Source organism: Poeciliopsis prolifica, unplaced genomic scaffold (genome assembly GCF_027474105.1).
Source record: "Poeciliopsis prolifica strain line A6 unplaced genomic scaffold, Auburn_PproV2 SCAFFOLD012, whole genome shotgun sequence".
NCBI lineage: Eukaryota > Metazoa > Chordata > Actinopteri > Cyprinodontiformes > Poeciliidae > Poeciliopsis > Poeciliopsis prolifica.
The window spans coordinates 3,996,055-4,023,611 of NW_026562387.1; the positions used below are offsets into that span (position 1 = coordinate 3,996,055).

The 27,557-nt window shown below is 41.8% G+C and overlaps 1 protein-coding gene across 1 annotated transcript in view; it reads left to right on the top strand.

The window, feature by feature from the left end:
- The window catches only part of adarb2 (adenosine deaminase RNA specific B2 (inactive)), a 172,122-nt gene that overhangs the window by 138,723 nt on the left and 5,842 nt on the right, over positions 1-27,557 (top strand). Inside the window, exons 4-9 of the mRNA XM_055037700.1 lie at positions 690-804; positions 10,448-10,616; positions 16,114-16,265; positions 17,654-17,822; positions 21,923-22,104; positions 26,989-27,170. Of these exons, the coding sequence (XP_054893675.1) occupies positions 690-804; positions 10,448-10,616; positions 16,114-16,265; positions 17,654-17,822; positions 21,923-22,104; positions 26,989-27,170 (969 nt within the window). The remainder of the gene's footprint in view (positions 1-689; positions 805-10,447; positions 10,617-16,113; positions 16,266-17,653; positions 17,823-21,922; positions 22,105-26,988; positions 27,171-27,557) is intronic.

Here is a 27,557-nt window from a genome sequence, read left to right on the forward strand (position 1 = left end):
CGCTGTAACCGAGTCAAGTTTGCAGGTTGCTGCTGTCATTCTTTTAGCTCTTCTCTAGCAACTTTATAGCTAATTTTGCTTTGACTAGGAATACTTAAACAGGATATCCGTTTGAGCCAAAGCTTTAACTTACAGGCCGTTAAGTTTTTCCAGACAGAGAGCTTTCCTGATGTCTTTTGGTTTGTAAACCAGACCAGTCACTCCTTCAGCTAAACACCCACCCATCATGATTCTGCTAACCCCATACTTCACAGTTGTGATGGTGCCATAAGGCTTGCAGTCTATACCTACAAAATAATTTTTGCTCAAGATACTGTGAGCATATTCAGTTAAGGATGAACAAAATGATTCCTTCAGCAACAAAGAAGCTTCACTGATCACTGTTAGACATCATTGTGACCCCAATAATATGAGGTTATTTTATCCAAAGTGCTTTTTTCTATTAGTTTCTATCTCTTACCAACATGAGAGAGTAGCTCTGTGCTGGTTTTTAAATTCGGTTAAGGTAAGCGCTATCTGCTCTTCCAGACGTCATCAGAGTCCTGTTAAACAAAACGTTTCTCCCCTTGCTGCTCGCCGTCTCGCCTGACACATTCAAGAAGTTAAACATCACATGGCGAAATGTCACATGGGCGCCCGGCCTGATTGATGTTGAAAATAAATTAAGGCGGCGATTCTGCTTTTTCCAGGACTTTGCCGATTCAATATTCCACCTGGTGAGGGAGAAGTACCGGTCGCTGGTGGGCGGCTGCAGTCCGGCGCACGCTCGACACAAATCCCTGGCAGGCATCGTAATGACCCGAGGTATGGCAAATTTCATTGACTTTTATATATGACTTTGAATTATTGAAGTGGCGCAATATAGACAGAGTGACAGTGCGCGTGGAGGGGAGGGTGACGGGGAGGGAGCAAAGAGGCACGGAGAGAACGAGGGCGGGGATGGGGGAAGGAAAACTAGATAGAGAGAGAAATTATGAAGTGGGCGTAGGAAGACAGAGTTTCCATTTCGTGCTGTTCCTTAAGCTCATGCTGGAGAATGCACCTACTTGCTGAATTATTGACTGTTCAGAGTCTCTGAGGAGAATGAGACATAGGAGAGTGTCAGTCATCCCCGCTGCATGCTGGACTCGTAGCGTCGAGGCAGCCTTGACAGCAGTCCCAGATGCCACCGTGGGAATCCTAACTAGATCAGCCTAATCTAAAACCTGACGGAGTGACACCCTGGAGGAAGAGGAGGAGAAGAAGGAGGAAGTTCTGCACTGCTCCCCTGCTGCAGCATGAAACAATCGCATGGCCATTTATCTCGCTAGGGATTTATCTACTGAGTTGTTGCACCTGGAATTTTCATGCACGTACGTTTCCTCGCACGTTCCTTTGTGAATTTTCAACCGTCCCAGACATCCAACATTCATACACGTGAAAAGTGACTCATACATACAATGTAGAGGTTTGGTTTATTCTCCTGCTGCTGAACCTTTCTGGTCGTTGTATCCCAGTGAAACTTTCAAGCTCATTCAATGCACAACATTCATTGAAACCACTTCCTTACATTTGTTCCTCAACACCTCAACCTTGAAAAAAGATTGTAATACTAGAAAAAAAAAAAATTAAAGAGGTTTTAAAATGTTTAAAATGCTGAAATCCAGAACGGGATGACGTGTGAAAAAAATCCACAGGCTGACACTGACATCATTATTGTACAAGGAACTGCTTTAATAGTTAGCCAAGCTGAATGGCAGAAGTTTTCAAGAGTTACCAAAATTATCTTATCAAAAATAAGAATTGAGCTTCTCAGTTTCTTCATAACTTCATTTGTCTGTAGAACTTGGCTGTTCTGGATTACAACTTGTAAAATCAAATAGAAATAGTCATGGTTTCTTTTGAAAACCACTGGGAAAGTGGTGGATCTTTGCCCCCTGAACTGGGTAACCCAGTCAGCAGCTGGACTGTGAACCCGATCCTGCCAGTAACAGCAAATTAGACCAAATAAACCTGGAGCTATTAACAGTCACTGAAATCTGGAAAAGCGGGGAACATGTGAACCAAGAAACGGCTCCATTTCTTCAATGCATTTCACATAAAAGTGTTTGAAAGAAGAAAAAAAACTGAGTAAAATATTCAAATAAAGCCATTTCAAGTGTGGATTATTTCAGTGGGAACCTTATAAACAAAGCAATATGTATGATAGTATCTTCACTACTTGTAAAATGAATAAAAAAATGTTGATAAAATGATGCATCTGTTTACCTGGATGTGTCTCCTTGTGTATGCTGTCCGGAAAGACTTTTAGCATACAAATGCACACACACCCACACACCCACACAGAGGAGTTTTATCTCTGAGCCACTGCAGGCAGCAGGGCTATGGGGGAGGTCAGTGAGAAGGGATCGGTATCTCAGCTGTCTTTGGAGTGCTGGAGCTCATCAGTTTGGACTTCAGTGAGATCGGCGCTCATCCCGAGCTAATCCAATCCCTCTCCTCTCCTCTGCCTCCCAGTAATTGCTTCTGTTTGTTTATTAATACCAAATGTTATCTTCAAATATCCAGACCACGGGCTGCCAAGCATTCGCAGCGAGGCGGCGGCGGCGGCGGCGGCTGTGGCCAACAGTAGACACCAAAACTTGACAGGAACTCTGGGGGAGTCCTGTTCAGCCCTCTCTCTCTCTCTCTCTCTCTCTCTCTCTCTCTGTGTCCCCATGCGTCTCATGCCCCTGCTTTTGCCACAACAACATGAATCAGGGTTCTTTTTTTGAACTGTGGACTCACAGCAAGCATCCCCACACTCCTTGCCTCGGTCCCTCCAAGACAGTTGAGCTCCATCCTGAACGAGATTAGCCCCGCCGCCAGGCTGAGACTGCAAGACGAATGCCAAAGTAAACTGGAAGCACATGGCGTCAAATAGTGTGGAAAATCTCTTTTTATTTTTTTCAACTTATCTGAGATAACACTGGGCATCTGGAGATGGTAAACAGTGTTCAGATGTGTTCAAAGAGTTACAAAAATCCGGATCATACATATGGAACAGCGGTGAAAGACACGCAGGCATCCATTCCCCGACTTAATTTCCTCACAGAGATGAGAGAACCTTCCCAAGTTTTTTTTGGTTTAGTTTTGTTTTCTCCCATCGAGCGCGTTGATGCGAGAGACGACGGCGAAGGAGGAACACCACGGGGACTCAAAGGAAAAGATGAGAGTAAAGGTTTTCAAACAAGTTGATTACAAATGACAGTTAAGCCTCAGTTCTTAGTCGGCATATCCGTTTTCAAATGGGGACTTTTCTCCGCTCTTTATCTGGTTTTCCAGCCGTCGCAAACTGTAATGTTCAAGTAATCACATAAGGCAACCAAACAGCTTGTCAGAGGAGGGGATGTGGGGGGGAAATGAGGAAAAAAATAAGAATTAGCAGCGTGTGTGGCAGCAGAGAGAATCTCACAAAGACACCCTTATGTGTCGCCTGTTAAAGCTGATAGAGATTCAACAGGGTGCCTCTTTTGCTGACTCCAAGTTGCATTTTAACCCTCAATGCATCAGAGTTTTTCCAACGGCTCAGGCGACGGGGTGCTGGATTACATTCGGCGCAATAGTGCAACGTCTCCAAGACACGGGCGCAGGGAGGCTCCACCGAAGCGACATTTAAACGAGTCGGCACAGGAGCGGCGCGTAGACGCTGACCTTGAGAGCTCATTCCGCCTCGGAAGAAAATGTTTTAACGTCTGCTTTATGGTTCCCAGAGATAATGGTTGACTTATTAGGAAATATTTTCCCCTGTTTTTGAGCCATGAAGAATAAAGGGATTCCGGTAATAGCTTCCCAACGCCCGTCACTGGTGGCTGACAGCCGTATAATAACGGATCATTTCAAAGCTCGCGGCCATTTCGTTTACTTGGATTCTGTTTTACTTTTAGTGTCCGTATGTCTTTCTTTTTTCACTGAAATAAAACTGTTTCTTCTTCCGCTTATTTAAGTTTTGGCCTTCGAACTCTCAAATGATTTTCCTGCCAGTCTGTGGAGTTTTAGACCTTCTCGGTTCTTCTCCTGGGTGTGTCGTTCATCCTCTTGTGTAGCGTTTTATTTGGTACCAACGCCATAGAAGGAGCTTTAAAACATTTTCCACACTGAAAGATGTCAGTGGCATTAGTTCTCATCTGCTCTTGAACTTCTTTAGATCAGGGCACAGTGTTAATTTTCAGTGTGTTAAAAGTTTTTGATAACTTTTGATCTGTTTGCTAGACAGGTTTTCTTTCACATAAAAATAGCAAAGGAATCAAATATACTTCTTGAGCGTATTTAACTGTGATTTCACTCTCTAACTGGGACAGAAAATGTCAAAGTTTGTTGCTGGATCTCCTCATTTTGACCTAACAGAGACAATAGAAACTCAGCTGTCCCATTCCCACTGGACGTCACCATGGCAACCAGACTGTAGTCAAGTAACATCAATGAAAAGTTGCAATCCAGTCCAAAATGAATGAATACTTTACATTTAAAACAAAATGCAACTGTAAGCTGATGGGGGGTTTGTCCTTGGCCTAAAGGAATTCAGAGTTTCAGCAGTTTTACAGTTTTCTAGAAGTTTGTTCCAGATTAGAGAAGCATAGAAGCCGAATGCGACTTCTTCTTTGCTGGTTCTGATCCGGGGGATGCAGAGTAGACTTGTACTTGAAGCGGTTACAGCCGACTGCTGTGTTGGTTTGTCGTCTGAATGACGCTAACAGATGCTAATATGGCACGATTTGATGGGATCACTCCTGAAAACCGATCTGGCAGAGGATAGTCTGTTCCAATCGCACTGATCTGTAAACTGCATTTATGGTCTGAAACGATGAGGAAGAATGGAAAAAAAACTAATGTAATATCACCCAGGGCATCACTACAGAATGTTGATGCCCTGGATTGGATTGGCAAGAACCCAAATATTCTTGTGCAAGATGAAAAGCAAGACTAAGATGACTAAGATAACCTTAAAATTAAAGAGGAAGAAATATTGCAGCAGAACCGAGAATGCCCTCAAAACTAAACAGTCCCCCCAAAAAAGAGAAAAGACCCTGGCTAAAAAAAAAAAAAGACTAGGAACATTCAGGACTGTAGGGGTTGAATGGCAAATGCAAGAGAAATTAAAAGCACACATGCGACGCATGGGCAGCCGTGCAGAGGAAGTGAGCTCGTCAATCGGCCCTGGGAGGGCGCGGGGGTTTGTTCAAATGCTTTGTCAGTAAACACACACCTATCTATTTACAGTGCTGTTCGTCGTAATTGGTGCTTCCTGCTCTCGGCTAAATCAACTAAAACGTGATGCGGCACGTTCAGGAATAATTGTTTTATCTGCCCTGTTTAGACTAATTCCAGTGAATGTGTCATTTGCTGATACGCGCAAACAGAATTTTACGGTTGAATTGCAGCAAAGTGGGGGCTGAAAGAAAACACAGAGCTGCTCCAGTTGTTTCACTGATTTGATGCAGGTTACATTTATGAAAGTGTTTGTTTTTATAACGGTTTTATATCTGATTTTCAATCTGTGTAGGTCGCTTGAGTATCTTTGTTTCTGTAAATGTTTTGTGCTAGTAACGTACAGCAATTTGCATTGTTTGAGGTCTGAAAGCTTCTCATTTTCACCATTCCTCATTTTCTGCAAATAAATTCTACATTTTTGCTTGGAAATTAAGAAACATGTTGCCAGTAGTTCATAGAATAAAAGGACAATGTTCATGTTACTCAAACATAAACCTATGAAGAGTAAAATCACAGAATCAGATTATTTTAAGTGCTCTGTTAACTTTTGCCAGAGCTTCATACTTATCATATCAATGAAGTTCAGGTCAGAGTGACTAGCGAATTTTATTATGTCAATCAACTAGTACAAGTTGAAAATGACCTTTGAACTGCAGTGCCTAAAATTTTTTTTTTTTTTGCCTTTCTTTTGCTTTTGGAAATCAGTCATAATCAACAGAATTTGGTTTTCATTGGAAAAAGACAAAGTGTTGATGTCACAGTGGACACTAATTCCTACAAAATATTGGCCATAAAATAAAAAATGTATCACATAAAATAAGTGGTTGCATAAATATTCAGGTTATCTTTGTCATGTCTGAACATTTTGTTGGATCTGAAGCATGCAATAGTAACAAAAAAACAGAAGATAGTTCATAGATTGGTGCTATATATATATATATATATATATATATATATATATATATATATATATATATATAAATATATAAGAAATCACCTTTGTTTCAACTTTAATATTATTAATTTGCCTAAATATTCTGGATGATGTGGTTTGGTTTGCTCTACTGGACACAGTCACAGCGGCCCCGCCCACCTCCATAAACAGGCCAGATCATGACTTCATTCATCACATTTAATAACGACGGCAGCTCTGTTTGTTCTGGAACAATGTGAGAACCGTGGCGGGGAACCTAACATCTTCATTTGACTGCAGTGTTAAACGATTAGGAAGAGGTTGATCCAGAACACTATGTGACAAATCAAAGAGGCAGCTGGGGGACGACCAACACCACGCAGTGTCTTTGTCGGACATCTGCATGTTTTTTCAAACTTCTGACGTAATTGAGTCATTTCTTATTGTTCGGAGACTGAGCTCTCCTGGTTGACATCAGCTGCATCCTGTTTGACTCTGAAATCTAAACCCAGAGACTCAAAGTGGCTCACAGTCAAATGGCCCCCAGCCTGCTGCGGCTCTGTGTAATGTAGTGTGATGCAGCCTGGTGGTGGGAGGCCAATTTGCCAACATGCAGACAGAGCAAGTTAAGTGGACCGGTGTTGCAGTCTGAAAGTAACGTGACATTAAGCAGGAGCGCAGAGGAAATGCGTACGCCCGAGCTGTTTGATTAATGCGTTGACTTCCACCCTGATGAAAAAGAAACAGGAAAAAAATGATACAAACCAGCTAGTTCAGCAAAACCGGATCCAGCTCTCTGATTGTCCTTACAGCTGAGGGGGAACTGTTGGGTCTTTACAGCCCAGGAGCTCTTTCATTCTCTCTGTACCTCCATTTTGGGTCACTAAGAACGTGTCATCAACAAATATCCACAATAATTCACCGACCTCAATGTGAAACCTTGTGGCTGCATCATGCTGTGGGATTCAGTAGAGACGCACCGATTCCATATTAATGTCTGCATTGGTCTCGATGCTGAAAAACAGTTCTAGACCAGGTATTGGTGGCAATGTGGCCGATCCATGAGGGCAGATCTATTCAGTCTAATTCTATGCTTTGCTATGCAGACATCATGTTTTCTTGGCTGTTTTGCAGTTTTCTGGAAGTTTGTTCCAGATTTATGGTGCAGAGAAGCTGAATTCTGCTTCTCTGTGTTTTTAATTTGAGCAAGGACCGTAGCGTTTCCTGTTTTTAGCTTTTGTTCGACATCTTCCGGCTCCATTTTGTGGCTTGTACCCGCAGGGGGAGTCAAATGCAGATCTTCTGGGATGTGATAGATAGGAGCGGAACAAGGCGGGGCTGCGTGCGGATCTATTCTTACAATTGAACAAACTTTGTCACCTGATTTTTGTTCTTTCCTCAACAGGATGAGCTACCTATATTTAAACTATTGTAAGTATGATCGACACAACTTTATGCGTTTGGTTTTCTCTGTCCTGTCTGTATTATGGGCTTATTAAACGTGCCACAGAAAGAAATCCTTTTGGGTCAGTTCGGGCCGTAAATCTAAACTCTAACTGACAGGAAAATGACGCGTTGTTGCCCGATTGTTACGAAACCCATTCCCTCACTTTTCATGTCCAATTTGGTTATCAGGAACAGCAATCAAAGCCCTGATGGAGCAAAGCGCCTGGCAGAAACTAAAAAAGCTTTAATTCTGTCTGATGTCAGAGAGTTAGTTTATCTCCTGAGTGTTTTTTTTTTTTTGTCTTCTCATTAAAGGTTTCTGTCAGTCCAGTTGCCATAGCAAGTGGTTCCAGGTCTGAGCCTGTGATGTACGCGCTTTCTGACAGAGCTTCTATCCTCGGGTGTGACATTTCTGAATCACCAGCGATCAACAGATGTATTTGTGTGTGAAGAGCGCTCTGGGCCTTCCACTTTACTCCACCTTGTTCCTTCTGAGCGTCCCCTCCCGCTTCTTCTTCTTTTTTCCTTCTCCTTCTTCTTCTTCTTTGATGCAGCTGATTATTCTTCCTTTTAAAATGGCGTGCCGCCCGTGGGGCTCTGTCCCTTCCTCTCTCCGTCTCTGTCTTTCATTTATCTCTTCTCTCTCCTGCAAACTGGAGGCAACCTCAGTGCCAATTTCATGGCAGGCTAGCGAGCAGCGCGGCAGAAATTATCCACTGCAAAATTGATCTAAACAATCGCAAAGTGGAACGGCAAGGAAAAGCAGGAGAATGAAATTGGGAGAGTCTGTTACCTTTTTCAACTCGCTTTATCACCAAAAGTGGGATGGCGGCTTCTTGCTTACAGGGAATGCTAATATTCCCTGTAAGCTCGTGATGTGATAGAGATGTGTGCCATAAGTGGCTTAATAAGCTTCAATATTTTTGTTTCATTCTCTGTGTCCTGTATTCTCTGCACACAAACACGATTTATAAATAGGCCCGCTCCGATCCACTGTTTTCACTTTCGATACCGATATCTGGGGTTAGATATGTGCCGACACCGATCCGATGGGGCATAACAGTCCAGATTTGACTCAAAGTGTTTCTTTTTTAAAAACACAGACGCAAATGCACCGAATTACAAATTTGCTTGATGACTACACCGGTACGGCTCACTGAAATACTTGAGATCCAGAGGCGAGGTGGAACAATTTGTTGACGGACCGCTCCACAAATACGAAAGTCATTCCCCGACAATAGCATAAAAATAAAATCCATGCTCTTTTATTTTATTCCCCCCAGGAGAGCTGCACTGAGTCACATGGCACCTGAAATACTTTCCGACTTTGTAGATAAAAAAAAAAAGTTGAACCTGCTCTACTTCAGTGATCTTTCCTTTCTTCATCTCATGTGCCCGTTTATTAACCGGCCCCATGCCACACACACGCACACACTGCCCACACCTTTCCCTCTCCCAGCCTCCATCCCCCCACTATTTCCCCTGCCCTTCTTGCTTCTCCTCATCAGTGGAGGTGTCAGGACTCTAACACCGCAGTGCCATCTGGGCCGAGGCTGATAAAAGCTCACGTGCCGGTCCGGCGGCGCCTGCAGGACTGCCAGGAGCTGACGAAGCCTGATTTTTCTGAAGAGATGGGGAGAGATTTGTGGCAGCCAGGGGAAGAAATGGCGAGGCGTTCTCATGCTGATCCGTTACCCACCTTTAACCCTCCTCTAAACAACCTCTGTCTGTCTGTCTGTCTGTCTGTCTGTCTGTCTGTCTGTCTGTCTTTTGGGTCTGACCTACAGAAGTCTTTTTTTCTAAAAGGGGAACCATCATGAGACGGGCTTTTTGTTTGATCTTTCTATTCCGCCACAGCATTTTCTACTTTTTGGTGTTTTGACATAAAATCTGTAGATGTTTCTTATGATCCTTCATACATTAAGCATTAAAATGGCTTCTCGTGTATCAAGAGACTCATCGTTGGTCGGAAACGGAGGATTTTCAGCTCTGTTCTGACCGGCGAGTTGGACCGTCAGAATCTCAGCAGGTTCCACTGAGGAACCCTCCATTCTGAGCGCCAACAGTTTGTGCTGGAAGCAACACTCTTCAGAGTAGATGTTGTCAGTAGCTGCATTTCCATTGCAAACGAGCACAAAACGTTGTTGGTATTCAGCTAACGTCGAAAAAACGCAATTGTTTAACGCTGGTGTTTCTGTTTTAAAAAAATCTGTTAAAATTGCACATAAATAAGTTTATTAAAAGCTATTAGAAACGTTATTAAAAAAATATTATCCTCCTATCACTTCCCTGTGTCTTGTTTGTATTTTCCTCCAATAGTAACATCTGATCATCTAAAAAAAAGAACAAAAAAAGCCAAAACCAGAAGAGATGTTCAAGGGTGGAAATATTTCTTTCACACTACAGTGTAAGGATCAAATGGGCTGTGATGAGCAATATCTAAATAATACATTGTATTGATAATCCATACCCAAGCCTTCCTTAAGTAACTCATCTAGGATTCTTTCAGAAACAAAAGACAGAAAACATCAATGCCTTCACATTCTTTACTCAAACGTTAAAGCTGAAGTTAAACATTGGTTCTGTTACTTCTTGTTGCAAAAAAAAAAACTACAAAAATACAATTACATCCCTAGACAGAGCAAAAAGATGGCCAAGATTTGTTGGAAACAAATCAATGAATTTCCAGAATGTCCTTTACGTTTCTTTCTTTGTGTCCAATATAAATTGTTCCGACTTCATCAGAACAAAGCCAATGAAAAATCCAGACTCTGAACCCCAAACACACCAAAAAGATTTCATGAGTTGAAGAACTGATGTGTTCAAGGAGCTGAGGACCTGTCTGCGTTCCCTCAACAGATCTGGACCTGAGGCACGCCCAGGTGGTGGCGCTATCCACGGGAACCAAATGCATCAACGGGGAGTACCTGAGCGACCAAGGACAAGTCATCAACGACTGTCACGCCGAAGTCACGGCGCGAAGGGCTCTGATACGTTTTCTCTACTCTCAACTGGAACTTTTCTTGAGGTAGGACACCAAAGCCTGAACCAAAGCCTGAACGTATTAGCATCTTTAACCCCTTGAAAAGCTCAGATACCAACAGTGACATTTCCAGTTCCATCCTCGAGCGAAACCCACAGTTTGCAGGGAAGTTACAAAGAATCAGAAGGATGTCAGTGAACAATAGATGAGTCAGAAGAAAGGGTACATTAATTATTGACTTGAAGAAAATGTGGGACATCTGGGTCATTACAAACTGCGAACATTTTTCATCAAATGTTTGAAGAGACTAGCTTAAACCTGGCTTACAAAAAATGCTTAAGGTTTTGAGAAGGGGTGATTGTATTCTACATGTGGTAATAATATCTTGTGCTCTTAATATGAAGCGAAAAACTCACAAAAATGAAACGAAACTTCAACTTTTGGGCCAGTGGTTCATTCAAAGACCTTCTGAGAAATCTATGGGGTCACCTACACTGCAAAGGGTTAAAGTTAGGGTTAAAACAAAAATACTTGTTTTAAAGTAATTCCTTAATATTGATGAAGAAATGCTGGTTCCCTTGGCAGAGAAACTAACTTATAACATGGGAAAATGTCTTGTTACAAGTGAAATAAGCTGAGAATGAAACAAGAGATTTTTAATCATTATTATGGATTTATTTACTGAAAATAAGCTCCTGTATCTCTTTAACAATCAATTGTAAAAGCGTGCCAAGATATTTGCACTAGCAACTAAACCAAAATTAGTTCTGGACTACACATTTCTTTGCAGTTTGACAGATTTTTATATCATAATCTACACAAGAAAACTGATTGGTGAAGTTGTACAAAAAAGCGCTGGCGCAAATCTTTACTGGTCGAAGGTTGAAAATACTTACTTAAAAATGGCTTTGATTATTTACACTTAACTTGTAAATAAAACCTGGAGGAACTGGACCTTTAGCAAATATTCTGCATTTTTCCCCCACAGGATATTTGACTGACTGTCACATTGTTTCCATTGTTCCATCATGTGCTGATTTTCATATGCAGGTATCGACATTCATCACATTAAAGCATAAGCTTAAAAATGATGAGAACGATAAGATTAATCAGTAAGCTATACTAATAATATTAACAATATATGGATGAAAATAAGTCAGGTTAAAGTAAAATGGCAGGGATAAAATAATTTGAGTCAGTCACAACAGCTAATGACTTCCCTTGAGTCTAATTATCTTGTGTTTGTTGACTTTTGGATTCTCATTTAAATTTCATGTTAAATTTCCAGATAGTTAAAACAGAGAAGTTAGTCCTTTGACAATAAACTTATTTTATACATAATAAGGTCATTAAATCTGATACGTAAAAATGCAGAGAATAAAAATGTAGTGTTTATTGTTTGTTGCTGTCAGACAAAAATACAGTTTTATCTTTTTATTATTATTATTATTTATTTATTTTAGTTTTATAGGTACAATACTGAACCACATGAAGGGAGAAAAAGAGCCAGATGGCATCTCAATCGAACGAAAGACTTAAATAGTGAAGAGATTCTAAGTTGACTTTCTTTAGGGGTGTTTTCACACTGTCCGATTTGGGACCAGAATTGCAACATTTCTTGCATTTTCAGCTGGTGTGGTTCTGTTTCACGCTACACTGTATCAAAAATCTGTTGCCCCACTTTCACACCTCCCCAAATGAAGCGGATTTTCCAGGCATGCAAACTAGAGTTGGATTAAACAGGGATGTTGTGAATGCACCCTGAATGACATGGTGAATATTGAGAGACTCCTTAAGCCAACACACACTTGTTGACTTCAAAAACCCTGTGCGACTTGAACATCTTTATTCCCCTGATTTTCCCTTTTCTGTGTTAGAAATGGAGTAGTCTAAACGTTAGAGCAGCTTACGTCGTTCCACTTCACTTTGGGCTACATGAGATAGTCAGTCAAGTTTTGTGAGAGTTTCAAACACGACTTTTTTTAGTATTTACACAGAAGGAAATGGCGTAAAAACCGTGTTCAGAGTGCGGCTGTTTCTAAATGCCGGCTCAAAATCTTACACAGCTGCAGAAAGTGAACAGAGAAACTAGTCAGTGAAAATCTTTTGCCATTGGTTTTAGTTTCCGGTGAGCCTCCTGCAGTTTGAACATGCATCACATTACGTTTTACATGACACTTAATAACATCACATCTTGTCAGTTGTGACCCCCTGCTGCAGCCGAAGCATGCTAACTCCTCTATAAAAAGCTCCATGGAAACAGCACCGCTTTGTTCACGAGAGACTTTTCGATAATCAACGGGCCATATGTCTGCTGTTCTCTATAGCTTACGAAGCATACGGTCACACTCAGCTAACTCAGCTAAGGCTCTCTTTGTTTCTGCTCTTTTCTATACAGTTTCTTCCAGAACTAGTCAGGCCCCCTATATTTTAATCACATAGTATCGCATTAAATCCACAAACGTGAGTATATGTGATAGATATTTGAAGAGATAGACCAACACAAAGTAGTTCATCAATAAACATGGGTCCAGCAAGAATTTGCTACATACAAATGCCCTCTTCAACTTGTTATGAAACCTGTTTTATTTTTAAAACATTTGTGAAAACCTTGTAATTTTCCTTCTGTTCAGCTGTTATATGTTGGGGTTTCACCTGAAATGTAAAAGTTACACACTGAAGTTTAAAGTCGTAACGCAAACAAATTGGAAAATGTGTAAAAAGCATTAAAGTTTCTGCAGTTCATGTGGCATCGTCGAGCCTTACCAGGTCCAAGATGATGGCTTTGATGAATTTTGACTTTTCCCAGCGTCGACTTTATAAGAATATATTACCTCCCTGTTCTCCCCGGGGAACTCAGCTGGAATGCTGATGTATCAGATTAGTGGATGGAAGTCCAGATCGTTGAATGTCATATTTGCATACACAACACTGACTTTTTGTCTTAGGACAATGCAAGATGGCAACCACGGAGACTTTGCAGCAGAGTAAAACGGCTAATGTGTAAGATAATTTATAATGAAATGACCAAACAAAATGCCACGACTGCCACATTCACACCCAGTGAAAGGACATCGGCGGCGGAGGAGAGGTTATATAAAGAGGAACACTCGTGCTTTGCGTTATGAATGCCATGGCCTACTTTGTAAAACAGAGGAAAAGTTGATTTATTTGTTATGTATAACCCAGACCTTAAGAAAACACTTTTTGAAACGTCTGACTTATGTGTCTTGGATTTGGATTTATGATCGTGTTACACTGGTTATGCCTAATTTTAGGTCTACAAAATGTCAAATCAATATGTTTACTTGGGTAGTGCAGCATAGAAAAATGATCAAGTCAAACTTGAACTAACTTTAAAGGAAAGGTGTGATGGAATTTTCTCAATTTCTTAGTTGTCTTGCACCACATTAACATACGCATTCAATAAATGTGATGTATAAAGAGTGTAATAATCTTCATAATTAACTCTATTAATTATGAAGACATTCCACTTACAGTTAACAAAAACGTGACATTTACGATTAACATATTACATCAAAGCAGTAAAAAAAATTTGTCTGAAATGCAACTTTAATGACAAGTATGTTTAACACCTGCTTAAATGTTTTAAATCTTCAAAAGGCATCTTCTAATCTTGACAAATAAACCTAATTGAAACGCATATTCCAGTTCAGTGAATACCAATATTCTGCATCCTTTCATAGTAAGCTAATTATTAAGTTTTCTTGAACTAAGTGTGTTTGTAGCAATCTGTAAAAAAAACAAAATCTGCTGTATCATCTTCATTATCAACAATGAAGATGAAAACAATCCTCTCAGATAAAGCTGGAGTTCACTTAGCAGGAGTTAAACCAGCTAAATGATCTCTAACCTCTATTTCTTTTAATTAAAGCAAATGTCAAAGATGTTTAGAGTGCTCCAGCTAGCCGTGCGCTGACCTCTACAAATCCTCTCATAGCGGTTTTACAAGTATTTATCACCTCAGGTAAAAAAAAAAAAAAAAAGCTGCAAATTTACTTCATCGCATTAGCTTTAATGTTGCTGGAAGCGCAGTTGCCAGGTCATGCTTTCTTACTGTCGACACGACTGGCAAAGAGGTGGAAGCTACACAGCCCAGAGGTTTATTTTCGCTTTCTGTGAGCTGCTAATATCAGCTGCGTTTGGAGTCTTCTTGTAGTTTAGTGCTGTTAAGGTGATTTTTTTTCTTCCCATTTGCCAATGTGTAATGCCCACTTTCTACTACATACAAGTGAAAATGTCCAATTATTTCTATAACCATTTTTGTACCACAAATCGCTTTTAGCTTTTCTTTTTTTGGAGGCTTACATATATGTATATAAATATATTTTTCTTAATGTTCTGCCTTTCTAGTGTCTTATTTTCTTTTAAAAATGTTTTCAAAATCATCATTTTTTTTTACTTTCAGTGATAGATTTATAATTTTAAAAAACTCAATTACGAGTTGCAAAGTCATAGTTATGACCATCAGCGTCATACTTATGAGATGATCAATAAATTTCTGAGTTTGAATTTCAATATTGCAGCATTCAGTGTCTTTTTTTTTTCCGCTGTTTCAAGTTTTGGAAAAGGGCGTTCATACTTCACTGTCCCAAGGATACATAATTAGCTACATAAACAAACATGAAACTAAATTTCTTTGTGCATTTTGAGGTCGCCAAGGTCAAGCCAGCATAAATGACCTACTTTCTGCTTCCATCATCGTTGATTTAAGTGCTGCCTGTGTCAGATGGTTGTCACGTAGTCAAACGAAATCCTGTATATCTATGAGTTCAGTAGCCGAAAGAACGATTGGTCCTCGTGTTTAAACAATGGTTCTCTCCAGCAGAAAAATCTAAATTTGCACAGGACTTGTTCAGACCGGGTTTAGAAGTACAAATAAGAGGACCTTAAAGGAAGCCCTGTGGGATCCCTTCATGTACAGTAAAATAAAACTGAACAGGGAGAATGTATACAGTGATGAAACCCATTACTAAGTAAAAAGTTTCGAAGCCTGTGATCACTACCAAAAAATACAGTCATCTGTGATGCTGAATGTTTTTGTTTATCAAGTTCAACTGTTTCATTCACAGCCTGGTGGTATTTCAATCTTTTATTTGGATATTATTGCACTAAAAATATTTTTTGTATTGAAAATCCTTCTATGCTACTTTTGAAACGGAACTTACTGATTATTTGAACAATTATAAATCAATGTTGTCCCTTTTGTTGTGCCTTAACGTTTGACCCTGTATGTTATTGATCTAAAGGATCACAGTGTGATCATTCTGAAAGTATGCAGTTTGAACCTGAGTAATGTTCAGGACTTTGACATGAGTAAAATAGGCTGCGGTCAGAACGTGAGCCCGTGTCCATCCCTCTCTGTCTCTGCTTCTCTTCATCATTTTAGAGGGGGGAGAAAAAAAAAGTGGAAATCTATTTCCTATACTGTGATGAATAGTGCCGCCTTTCTCATCAGTCTTCCTCACTTTTGTTGCTTTTTCTCATTCTCTTTTTCTTTTCTTTTTTTTGGTTCCTGAAGTAAAAGGCTGGAGGACTGGGAGGAGTCGATATTTGTCCGCCACAAAGAGCAGAGTTACAGGTTGAGAGACAACGTCCATTTCCACATGTACATCAGCACTTCGCCATGTGGGGACGGGAGGCTCAACTCGCCTTATGAAATTACAAGTGATCGTAAGAAGCCAGACATTCATTCATTCCACCATAGTGTGAAACATAAAAGCATATTCTTGTCTTATGTACTGAAAATGAATTGTTAATTAGTTAAAATAACTTTGTAGGGATGCACGATATTGGATTTTTGGTCAATAACCGATATGCCAATATACTGAAACTCATTTGGCCGATAACCGATGCCGATACATATATTTTTTCCTGTACCTATTCACTGAAACCATATGGCTTTCTCTATTGTGTACCTAAAATACTACATCGTCTTTTTCAATCTAACCTGCTGCCAAATGCTAAAAAGGGGGCTGAAAATGATGGAACATTTTGAACTTGCATTATGTTTAATGTCAAGTTCATTCATGACTTTTGCTCTCTAAGACAATGACAATGCTGACAATAACAACACTCAAACCGTGCAAATGTGACGTCATGCTGCAGGCATCATTGTAAAATGGTTTGTCACAGCAAAACACCTTTTATATCGGCGAGTTTCTTTGACAGAATGTGCAATTTTACATTTTACAGCTAATATCAGCCGACATGGATACTACGTTGATAATATTGTGCGTCCCCGCAATTTTGGTTTATTCTGCAAATTTAGAAACATCTTGACTATTATGCAAGGTTATTATGTCAAGACTGTTTTTCATCTTTCCTCACACATAACTGCAACCGACTCCGTCGGTATCCTCCGCATGGAGAAATATTCAGGAAACTCGTACAGAGGAAGAGAGAGTGAAGACGCTACCATCATCAGAGAAGCCTTAGAAATATTAGGCATTAAACCTCATAAATGCTGTGCAGCGTGCCCACAGAGATTATGAAATTTCAGGACACCTTTGACCGACTGTTCTTAAACATTTCAGAGCCGGAAGCTACCGGCTTAATTTTTAGTCTCTGTCGGATCATAGGAACAGCTACATAGCAAGAGAGCAGACCGACGGGAGGAACTGCTTTAAGCCCTAAGAAATGTGAGGCTATTAAAACATAAAAAGGAATTCTCTTGGGTACATTTCAGTAACATTTTTTTTATTATTTCTTTGACAGGGTTGTAGTTTCTGAGTCACAGATCTGACAGCTAGTAAGTAAAACCAAAGTACACGATTTAGAGCGAATCCTGAAGGATGCAGATGAAAAGATCTTGTAAACCTGCCACTGATTGGACCTCAAAAATATGAGCAACTCTCTCCAGTCCATCACCAATGTTCTCTTTCTTTTATATATTCAAATACTTTAGACCTTTACTAACAGTACAAGAACCTAAAGAGGTCCCTTAGCTTTGCACATTCCTATGAAGAGACAGGACATGTCCAAGATAAAATACAATCCCCCCCCCCCTATTCAGACAGAGCCTACTTAAACAGACCTGTTCTTATTTCCCTCCTTTCAAGTACACAGCAGCAGACACCTCATGAGGAAGCATCGAAGCCACCTGCGGACCAAAATCGAGTCCGGCGAAGGGACGGTTCCTTTGCGATGCCGGGGGCCCGTCCAGACATGGGATGGCATTCTACAGGGGGAGCAGCTCATCACCATGTCCTGCACAGACAAGATCACCAGGTCAGTGCTGTCACATGACCCATCTGGAGTTAAAGCTTTAGACCGCACAGCATTGCTCTGATCTAACATGACCAGATTATTTTAGGTCTGCTGTCTGTGATCTCATGTCAGCTGCACCAACAGTGAGTTGAGCAGCTGTATTTTATTTTTTTTTTAATTCACTGCTACTCGATTGCACGGTTTTCAAAACTGTATTATAGTCTATGCACACTACTTTGCTGATCTTGCAAAGGTTGGGGGTTTTCTTTTCTTCTGTTAAAAGGATCCAAGCAAAGTAATGGGGACTGTATTGGCTGATGCAGCTTCCTGTCTGCGTCATGTGACCTGCTTCGTACGCTGTGCTCAGACGTCTGATGGTGCAGAAGACAGAGCCGCTGAAGCATTAGATTTTTACACTAGCCCCGTTTAGTCCGGTTCAATCAAACTCTAGCTTGTTTGCTGAGAGACAGGACGACACAATCCAGAGTATAAGACAACAGCAAGCAATGCAACTGCAGTCAAATGTTTATTCTCTATTTCTGATTAAATGTAGTATTAGTTTTTCAGCAATTAAAAGATAATGAGTTTTCTAGCTCAAACATGAAATTCAATTTATTAACTATTGACTCAGCTCAGCAGAGGAGATACAAAAACATCTTCTGCAGGAAATTCTTATTTCTGAGTTTTAAGGCCTCATTTCTATTTTGTACACACTTTTTTTTCAGTGAATCTAGAGAGAAGTTTTTACTTGAGAATAAAAGTGGTAATATTGGCATGTATAATACTGCTCTGTTTAAGTCTATGCATTTTAACTTATTTTACAAAAATCACAATCTTAACTTTCTATTTGCAATTACTATTTTTACTCACTGGGGCACAGATATATGTATATATACATATAGAGAGAGAGAACCTTCAGCATTCAATCACTTGTGAAATTTCTGGGGTGCTTAAACAAAGAAAGGTAACCCGAGTGGTGGAAAGGTTAACTTTATTAGAAGATTAGTTTCTCCATGAAGAGCAGAGATTTAGCAGAATGAGGCATTTCAAAACGGGCTTTCTGAAAGCCGAGCCCAGACTCGTCTAATATTTACCTAATCCATTTCTCTGCGCATGTGTCCAGGAAGCATGCTAGTCTAGGCAGTGCTTGCATTGATTTCCCATATGTGTCTGAATTTGGTAATCCTATTCTAATGAATGAGTGCATTAATCGCAGCTTTGCTGTGATCTCTAAATCTGTAGCGTTGACTCTTTATCATGCTGGTCAACGACTTGGCCACTATATTCTAACAAGTAGCTCATAATAACCCTTAATAATCCGTGGCAACTTTGTTCAAACTTTTGGTTTTGCTAGTTTATGAATCACTGAACGGATTGGCACGACGATGCATTAAAGATCTGCTGCTGCTGTTCCAGCCTTCCAGACCAATCAGGTCTTCTGGTTCTGCTCTGCAAAACCCGAACCAAACATGGAGAAGCAGCATTCAGCTTCTACGCACCGCAAATCTGGAACAAACTTCCAGAAAACTGCAAAATAGCTGAAACACTGAGATCTTTTAAATCAAGGCTAAAAACCTTTTAGTCACTTTCGACTCATGATAACTACAACATTGATCAATGTTGACTTCTGAACCAGCAGCCCTTCATTTTTAATTGAGAGGCATCAGTTATTACCATAGATGCACAAATTATTTGTTAACTTGATGCATGATTTTCAGGTTGTTTTTCTTGTACATTACAAATATGCCTTACTTTAAAAAATAAAATAAAAAAGTCCCAATGAAATACCTTGAAGTTTGTGGTTTTGCAATGCAAAAAAAATAATTCCAAAAAAGTTTCCTGGGCATAATTAACTTTCTCAACACGCTGTGAAAGTGCATCTAGAAAACTAAGGTTTGCACCCCCACTGGCAGGGAGCCTACACACCCAGAATGTGGTTGTTTTTTTTTCTGAATTGTCTGAAAACTATTTTGCTTTCAGTTTTTTTTTTTTTTTGTTTCTCCCTCCTAAGTTTCTCTGCCAAGACGTGGCCTCTTCATGAGCTGAAACCATGAATTTAGCTTCGTAAGCATCTCACTGTGCCAACCGAGCCATACAGAACGACAGCTGAGCTGCAGCGGTGTGTGTGTGTGTGTGTGTGGGGGGGGGGGGGGGGAGGGGGGGGGTGTGCGTGTGTGTGACAGAGAGAAAGGACTGGTAGAACCATGCAGAGAAACGGAGCAAAATGATGCAGAAGACGGTTAGGAGTGGAGGTGAACCCCTCTCCTGTGTCGCTACTGTTAATTTGACCAATTTGATTCAGTTGGCCAGGGTTGGGGACGGTGTGATTAAATCTACCCAGGTCACCAACAAGGGTGAAAGCAATTACTTTACAAAAAAACAGAGTGACGGGGGAGAGGCGGAGGAGACATCCTGCCTTTCATCCCTGCCTCCTTCCCTTCGCCCTCCTCCCCGCCTGGAGAAGATGGCAGACGTGCTCTCTTTGCTCCACAGCTTGCTCCTCCTCCTCTTCTTCTTTTTTTTTTTTCTTTTAATCGCTGTAAATGATCAGTGGCTGCCGTTAAAGTGAGTGGGTCACCGAGGGCCGGTTTATCAAGGTCAGGCGAGGAGGGCGGAACTGAGAGCAGCTGAGGGCTGCGCGCTCCGGCTCTCTGCTACAACCCTCCCCCCCACCCTCCTCCTCTGGATACTCTTTTTGCCCTCTGTCCCGCTCATTGCGCAACCTCCCATTACTTTTTATTTTATTTCCTCACTCCCTGTTACTTCCCGCACTTTATGATAGTTATTCCAGCTTCGACCAGAGAGGACATTAGAGATCCCGCGCGCTCATCGTAAACATCCCCAACATGACGACCAAAACGGAGAAAAGGCCGCTTTTGTTTTCTTAAGCGGTGCCCAGCCAGGACACTTTTGCAAATATTTGATTTCGAAGGTGACAGCTGGATTTAATTGAGGGGCCTAAATGGCTTTCATATAACGATGATGTTCTCAATTTCACTGCGGTTTTATGCAGATGAACACATTACTTTAATGGCTCGGCATTTACTGGAGGAGCGAGAGGCGAGGATGCAGAGAGGGGAGGAAGGTCTCTTCCCGAGCCAGATGGCTGTCTTTTCTTGCATGAGATTAGAAGATGTCTCAGATTCACGGTGTTGCATTTGGAGTGAATTAATATTTCAGCCCAAACTACTTTTTTTAAATATATTTATTTATTTTTAGCATCATCAGAGCACTTAGGATGCGCATGTGTCGGCGTTTAGAACAAACGCCAACACAACACATTTTCTGTTGGGGAGGGAAAGGCAGATCTTGGCGACAGATTGCAGGTAAACTGGATGCAGACTCTCAGCCGCTTAGTGATTTATTTATTTATTTATTTCCCGAAAGCCGTTGATGTTAATTGACTACTTAGAAAGCAAAAGCAGCTGTAATGACTGATTATTAAGACGGCGAGTGCCAGGGAGGGAGAAAAGGGGAAAAACAACAACAACAAAAAAGAGGAGACCATAATTGCATCCACAGAAAAAAAAAAAAAAAAAAAGAGGAGGCAATGATTAACAAAAAGAACGATGTAAAGAAATTAAGAAATGTCTGGAGCTCAGGTAAAACAGCGGACCTCCCCTACCCCGATAAATGGCGGGAATGGTAATAAACACGGTAATTATCATTTTCCATCCTCAAATTGGCATCTGCTGGTTAAACGGGAGAGGGTTTCCACGGTAGGTGGCACGACCAGCTGGCTGCCGAGGCTTCCTGAACAAAACTGAAGGTGATTGGCCCTTGCGCCGAGCAGTCGACGGCAGCTCTCCTGCAGTGCATTAACCTCCGTGGCACTGATGGATGCACACATGGTAATGTGTTGTTCCATGTAATGAGCGCTGATGTACTGACCTTTGGCTGTATTGTTTTTGGCGCTGACGGTTTGGGGATGTGTGTGTTTTGCGTGCGTGCATGTGTGTGTGTGTGTACCCAACCAGTGGCTGTGATTCATCACGTCCCACATCGAGATAATGATCAAATTGTCTCTACCTGTCATCGACGCGCTCGCAGCTGTCTGTCTCCCGTCATCCAGTCCCGTCTCCTCGTCTGACGCCTCGTCTTGGTTTTTGTCCTCCTCTCAGGTGGAACGTCTTGGGCCTGCAGGGGGCGCTGCTGAGCCACTTTGTGGAGCCGGTGTACCTGCACAGCATCACTGTGGGAAGCCTGCGCCACACTGGTCATCTGAGCAGAGTTCTGACCCAGCGGCAGGAGCGCCTGGGCCCTCTGCCCGCCACATACAGACGCAGCCAGCCTCTGCTTAGTGGTATGGCTAATTATTATTTGACCTCTGTTTAAAAGGTGGCTACACAACCTATGCCAAAGGTACTGAAAAGTATTTCTGTATTCGCAAAATGTTCAGAATTGGCAGCAAAGAGAAATTTTCTCGCTGGTACCATGTAGGACATATTGTTGTTGGCAAAGTAAATATGAAAGTAAATATCATTGTAAATATGACTCTATTCAGAGACGTTTTGAAACGAAGTATGTCTGCAAAGATTAGTTCCCGCTTCCTGAGTTGAATTTTACATCAGTTTCCTCTAAAGTCTGACCATTACCTTCCTATGTAATCCTCCTCAATCTCCCGTATCATTAGTTACTTATTCAACAAAACCAAAGATGTTACCCTGAAGTGTTTTGGAAATCTAGACTGTCACTGGTGCTAAAGACTGATCTGCCATTGACATAGTTACCCAGGCATCACTTTGGTAGTTTGTCACCTGAATGCTAGTTTAATTAGCAGCATGGCCGCTTCAAGATGATTATTTCACAGTTTCTGCACAATAAAAACATTTCGTCTGTTACTACAAATATGTTTGCCTATAATCCGTCATTATCACCTTTTTAAAAAGAAATGCACCTGGATAGACTAAACATCGGTTTTTGCGAATGATGGCTCACGGTAACGTAACACTGGTTGTGAAGGACAACCGTGACAATTCAGCACCTGCTCAGCTCCTCAACAATCCGTCTTAATAAACCAGCATCAGTTTCCTGCTCCCAGCCTGAAGATTGTGACACGTATACGAGATTCTTCACGAAACGTATGACTCATCTTCAAGCCAAGCGTGCCACATCAGATCATTTCTTACACCCGGCCTGCAAACGCTTCACAAACTCGTGTTCCACTGCCGCTCCGCACTGTCATTGTTCCAAGGCTGAAAAGCAACAGCTTAGATGTCGTCTGGCAAGTCGGCGTCCCGGGCTCCGTCGAGACCCCAGGCTTCTGTTTGTGGGTACGATGAACGCTGGCAGACGATCTGAATGACACCCAACTAGCAGCGACAGCGTCAGCCATCACTTCAGATCTAGGCCAGTCGGCGAGGTGGCGTGGCAGACGAGCAGAGAGATGTAGGGCAATGTTTGGTTTCTGGGGGATCATTGATAAGAACAAAGGCAGCGACAGTCACAAACAGGGAAACACTTTAAATCATGTCAGAGACTCTGTATGGATATGGAGCGAGCTCCACTTTCCCCATCTATCTTTGCTGAAAGGAAGAAAAAAGACATTTCTCGATTGATATGGTGTGAATTTAGTCGCCTAGGAAAAGTCAAAGAAAACCTAATGAGGGCAAATTAATAGAACTGGGTAATAAAAATGAGACAAACGTTTTGTTTTTTATCATTTATCTCACATAAGGTTTGTGCTAACCTCTCTGGGACGTGCTGCAGTTTCTCCGGGTCCTCCCCCCATTTGACACGTTTTAAAACGATTCTGTTCTCCTTGTGTCTGGATCTGTCAGATCTTCACACCTCCTGTGCTTTGAGTGGCAAAAGCCTATTGAAGAGCACTAGGGTGAGGGAAGGCAAGGAGATGGACAGACAGGCCTACACCAAATCAATGCAATCAGACCTCTTATCAGCCAGCCATTCAATCTGAAGGGAGACCCGGACAACGAAGGGCGGGAGGACGGAAAAGAAGGGAAGACGGATGTTCGCTTGCATTCAGATGTCCACACACCTCAACAGTCCTCTGCTCTCCTCCATCACCCCAACGTTGACTCTGATGAGTCCAAGCCCTTCCCCCTGCTTTATTTAAAAGCCCGGCCCCCAGAGGATCGTCCAGGAGCTCGCCGGGGCCGCTCTTATCGCACGCAGCCAAAGCAGCGCCACCTGAACCCCGAGGGCTAAACTCCCAAACACATCGATAGACCGACCGCCTTGTCCTTGGCTGTTCAACAAACACAAACCGGGACTTTGTTGTTGTTTTGTTTTTTTGGGGAGGATAAAGGGAACCAAAGCAGCAGCATTATTAGCGATTATTCCGTTATTAATGTTTGATTCTGATTGTCGGAGCTGGACTCGCTTTAGTACGTTTTGATAGAAAACGAAGCTTATTGGGGAAAACATCAGAAGACTTTTGAACTTTTTCGCTTTAGGAGGAAATGAAAACATCACTAAAATCAATTACTCATTAAATTCTAATGTCATCTAAGTAGAAGCACAGAGGCTACATGGATTTTTTTCTTTTTTTTTAAACTTTCATTAAAGGGCGAGCCTCCAACAAAGTCCGCTTTAAACAATAATCAATCAAAAAAAAATTCAAGTTTCCGCTGGTCCTGGTGTTTCCCAGAAGGCGTGTGGTGGCCCTTTAACTTCATCACCTTGAGGAAAATTCTTATTCCTCACCCTGATCTTCACATACTCATTGAAAATCTACAGTTTCTTTCAAACTTGTTGCTTCAAACACACCAAGCTGCTATCTGTAGTATCAAATATGAAACCACATGCATGGTTTGAAAAAAAAAAAAAATCCTATATGCAGATGCTCCCATTGAGCTTCTCTCACTCTGCCAAGCATCCTCCCAGTGGAGACATTGATCAAGTCTTCATTGAAGGGAAAAATCAAATTGGCTATTACAGAAACACAGGAGTCAAGGCCATTGAATGGATGAAATGAGCCGTGAATGGAGCGAGAGGGAAGGCAAGAAGGCACGATGGATAGGGGGGCTCTTTTGTTCAAAGAGGTGCATCTGCACAAGAGAGGAGAACGATGGGTAATAAGAGACTCTGAGGATTGTTCCTGTGGCAGGTGATTCATCCAGCTCCGTGGAGCGGAGGAAAAAGAAGAGGTGAGGACGGTGAATGGAAGACGAGCGTAGAAATGGGGAAGCGGGTGGGGAAGGGGGGGCGATCCGCAGGCGTGTGCTGAGGCATTGTAGTTCCGGTTTTGTGTTATAACAAGCTGCCTGTCAGATGATGAGATCAGAGGCATTTGTTGCCGACCCGTTAAAGAAACCGGCTTCGGAAAAAGGTCCACCTTAACGCAGCGTGTTACAATAAATAACTGGGTTGGAAATCAAACTGAAATCCTCGCAGCTGTCCCTTTGTAAAGACGGTACATGGACGGGCATAATGTGAAAGGCCACAAGGCGCCGAGCGTCTAATGTTGATGCTGCGAGGGATTGTGGGAGAGCACATTTCTGGTACTCTCTCATTTTTTGCTTTTCTCTCTCGCTCTCTCTCTCTCTCTCTTGCCGTAGGAGACGGAGAAAGAAACAGTCAAGATGTTATTCAGAAAACATCCAGAGACGTTGGCTAGCTCATATACCACAGTCAAGAATAATATTCATAACCTTTTAATGAGACATATAGTCCAGGGTAGAGAAACATTTCTTCTCATCCTTAAAATGTTTTAATGTATCCAAAACGAAGGCCTTTAAATGTCTTCATTTAAAGAAATGTAATTTGGCCTTAAATGCATTTAAATCGCTTCCTCCTCTGCGTTGCTCATTACAAATTTATCACAGGTTGGCTGCGTGTCTTTTGACGACCCACACAATGCCAGTTGCATTCTGAAAATCTAAACTGGCATCAAAAGTCTGAAATTCCAGACCAAACTACCAGAACCAAAAAGCTGAACCTACTCCTGAGGCCACCTGCAGTCTAGACCTGGGGCATGCACCATGCAATGAGTGAATAAAGCACGTTAATGAAAGAAAATCTCTTTGCAATCTTAAGAAGGTCTTTAAAAGTCTTAAATTGGAGTTGGCGAAACCTGCAGAAACCCTGATCTGGCTCTGGTGGTCAGTCTGGGTCAGTCTGGGGCTTGTGGTTATTTTGTTTATGCCAAAGAGTTTTGGCATAAACAAAATAATTTAATGCTCCTCTAAAACACAATAAAAGCACAGGTAGATGTATAATAATATCATAGTTTTTGTCAGTCTCATATGCATTTGACTCTAGTTACAATCACGTTGATTTATCTTGATTCAACTCTTGATAGAACAACCAAATAAATCATTTTGTATGAACAAGAGAAATAACACGTTAGTTGACGGCTCTGAGTTACAGCCTCACAACAAGCTCGGCTAAAAGAAAGGAGGAACAAATCTCTGGAACATTAATCTGTGCCTGTTTTTCCATCTCTTGGCGAGGCGGTCCGGTTTTGTTTCTTGTTCGTACTCAGCCATGTTTCATCCAGCCCACAAGCCGCCATATGTCAACGCAGAACTCTACTTGCTGGAAGCTAGGTACTGCATGTGTGGTATAACTTCCATACATCTCCAGAATGTTGTTTTTAGGTTTTTTGCTAAGCATAATTAAAACTAAATGAATCAATTTCAGATCTGTTGCTCCTTCTCTTGGTTCGAAGCTCATTCTCTCCTGTTCTCTGCCTGTGCTTTGCTGGAGAGCTTCATTATTTCAGCGAGAACACGGTAATGGTCCAGTGTAGGTGCAGCAGCTGATATTTCTGAATGGAGCTAATATTTACAGCAGAGCCAGCATATCTGCAGCAGCACCAGAGCAGACAAGCTGTCTTACACAGGCAGGAACACATGGAGTACTTGATTGATAGCCCTCTGCTTTTCCCCCCCCCAACCTTCTCTCTCTCTCTGGGGGTGTATCAAAGCTCCATGGTAACAGCCACACCGTTTAGCGCTCAGGTCCAGTTTTTGCAGCGCTGCAAAACTTAACATGAGCTGTTCGCCTCAGGCAGAGAGAAGCAAGGATGGAGGAAGGTTAAACCGAACAACAAAGTGAAGGTTTGAGGGGCTGCTAAATTTGACTTAGAAGTTTCTGCTTTCTTTTTTTTTTTTTTTTTTTTGTGGATGTTTTCCCGCGGTAAATCTGCATATGGATCACATGTCGGGTCACAACAGTCAAGCCTTCGTGTTAAAGTTGTTTGTTTGTTTTTTCATCCCCACAGGGCTGAGCAACATTGAGTACCAGCAGCAGGGGAAGGCCACGTGCGTCAGCATCAACTGGACGCTGGGCGACGCGCAGGCGGAGGTGGTCAACACGGCGACGGGTCGGCGCCGGGATTCAGGGACGCCGTCGCGCATCTGCAAGCACGCCCTGTTCACCCGCTGGAACAGACTGCACCGAAAGGTGAGGGCTCACCTCCAGGCCGGACCTGGACAGTCCGCTTTAACCGAACTCCGGTCCATTTGTGTGGAAAGTCCAGGTCAAGTTTCAAGAGGCGCGAAATGCAAATTCGGGTTTGCTTACAATCAAAGCTCGGTCTCTGTCGGGTTGAAGTGAACTCTGATGCGATTCCAATGCTTACATGAAAGCTGAGCGAACTATAGTGCAGGGTATTCTGGGTAAATGCAACCACAACGACCGCAAGTGAAGCACTAACAGGAGAAATTTTTCCCGGTCTATTTAGCATCAACAAAATGGAAATGCTACAACCACTAAGGTCTGAAACCTTCATTCTTCTTTATATTATATGAAAAAAGAAGTTTCAGCCCATGTCTTCTGAGTTTTTTTTTG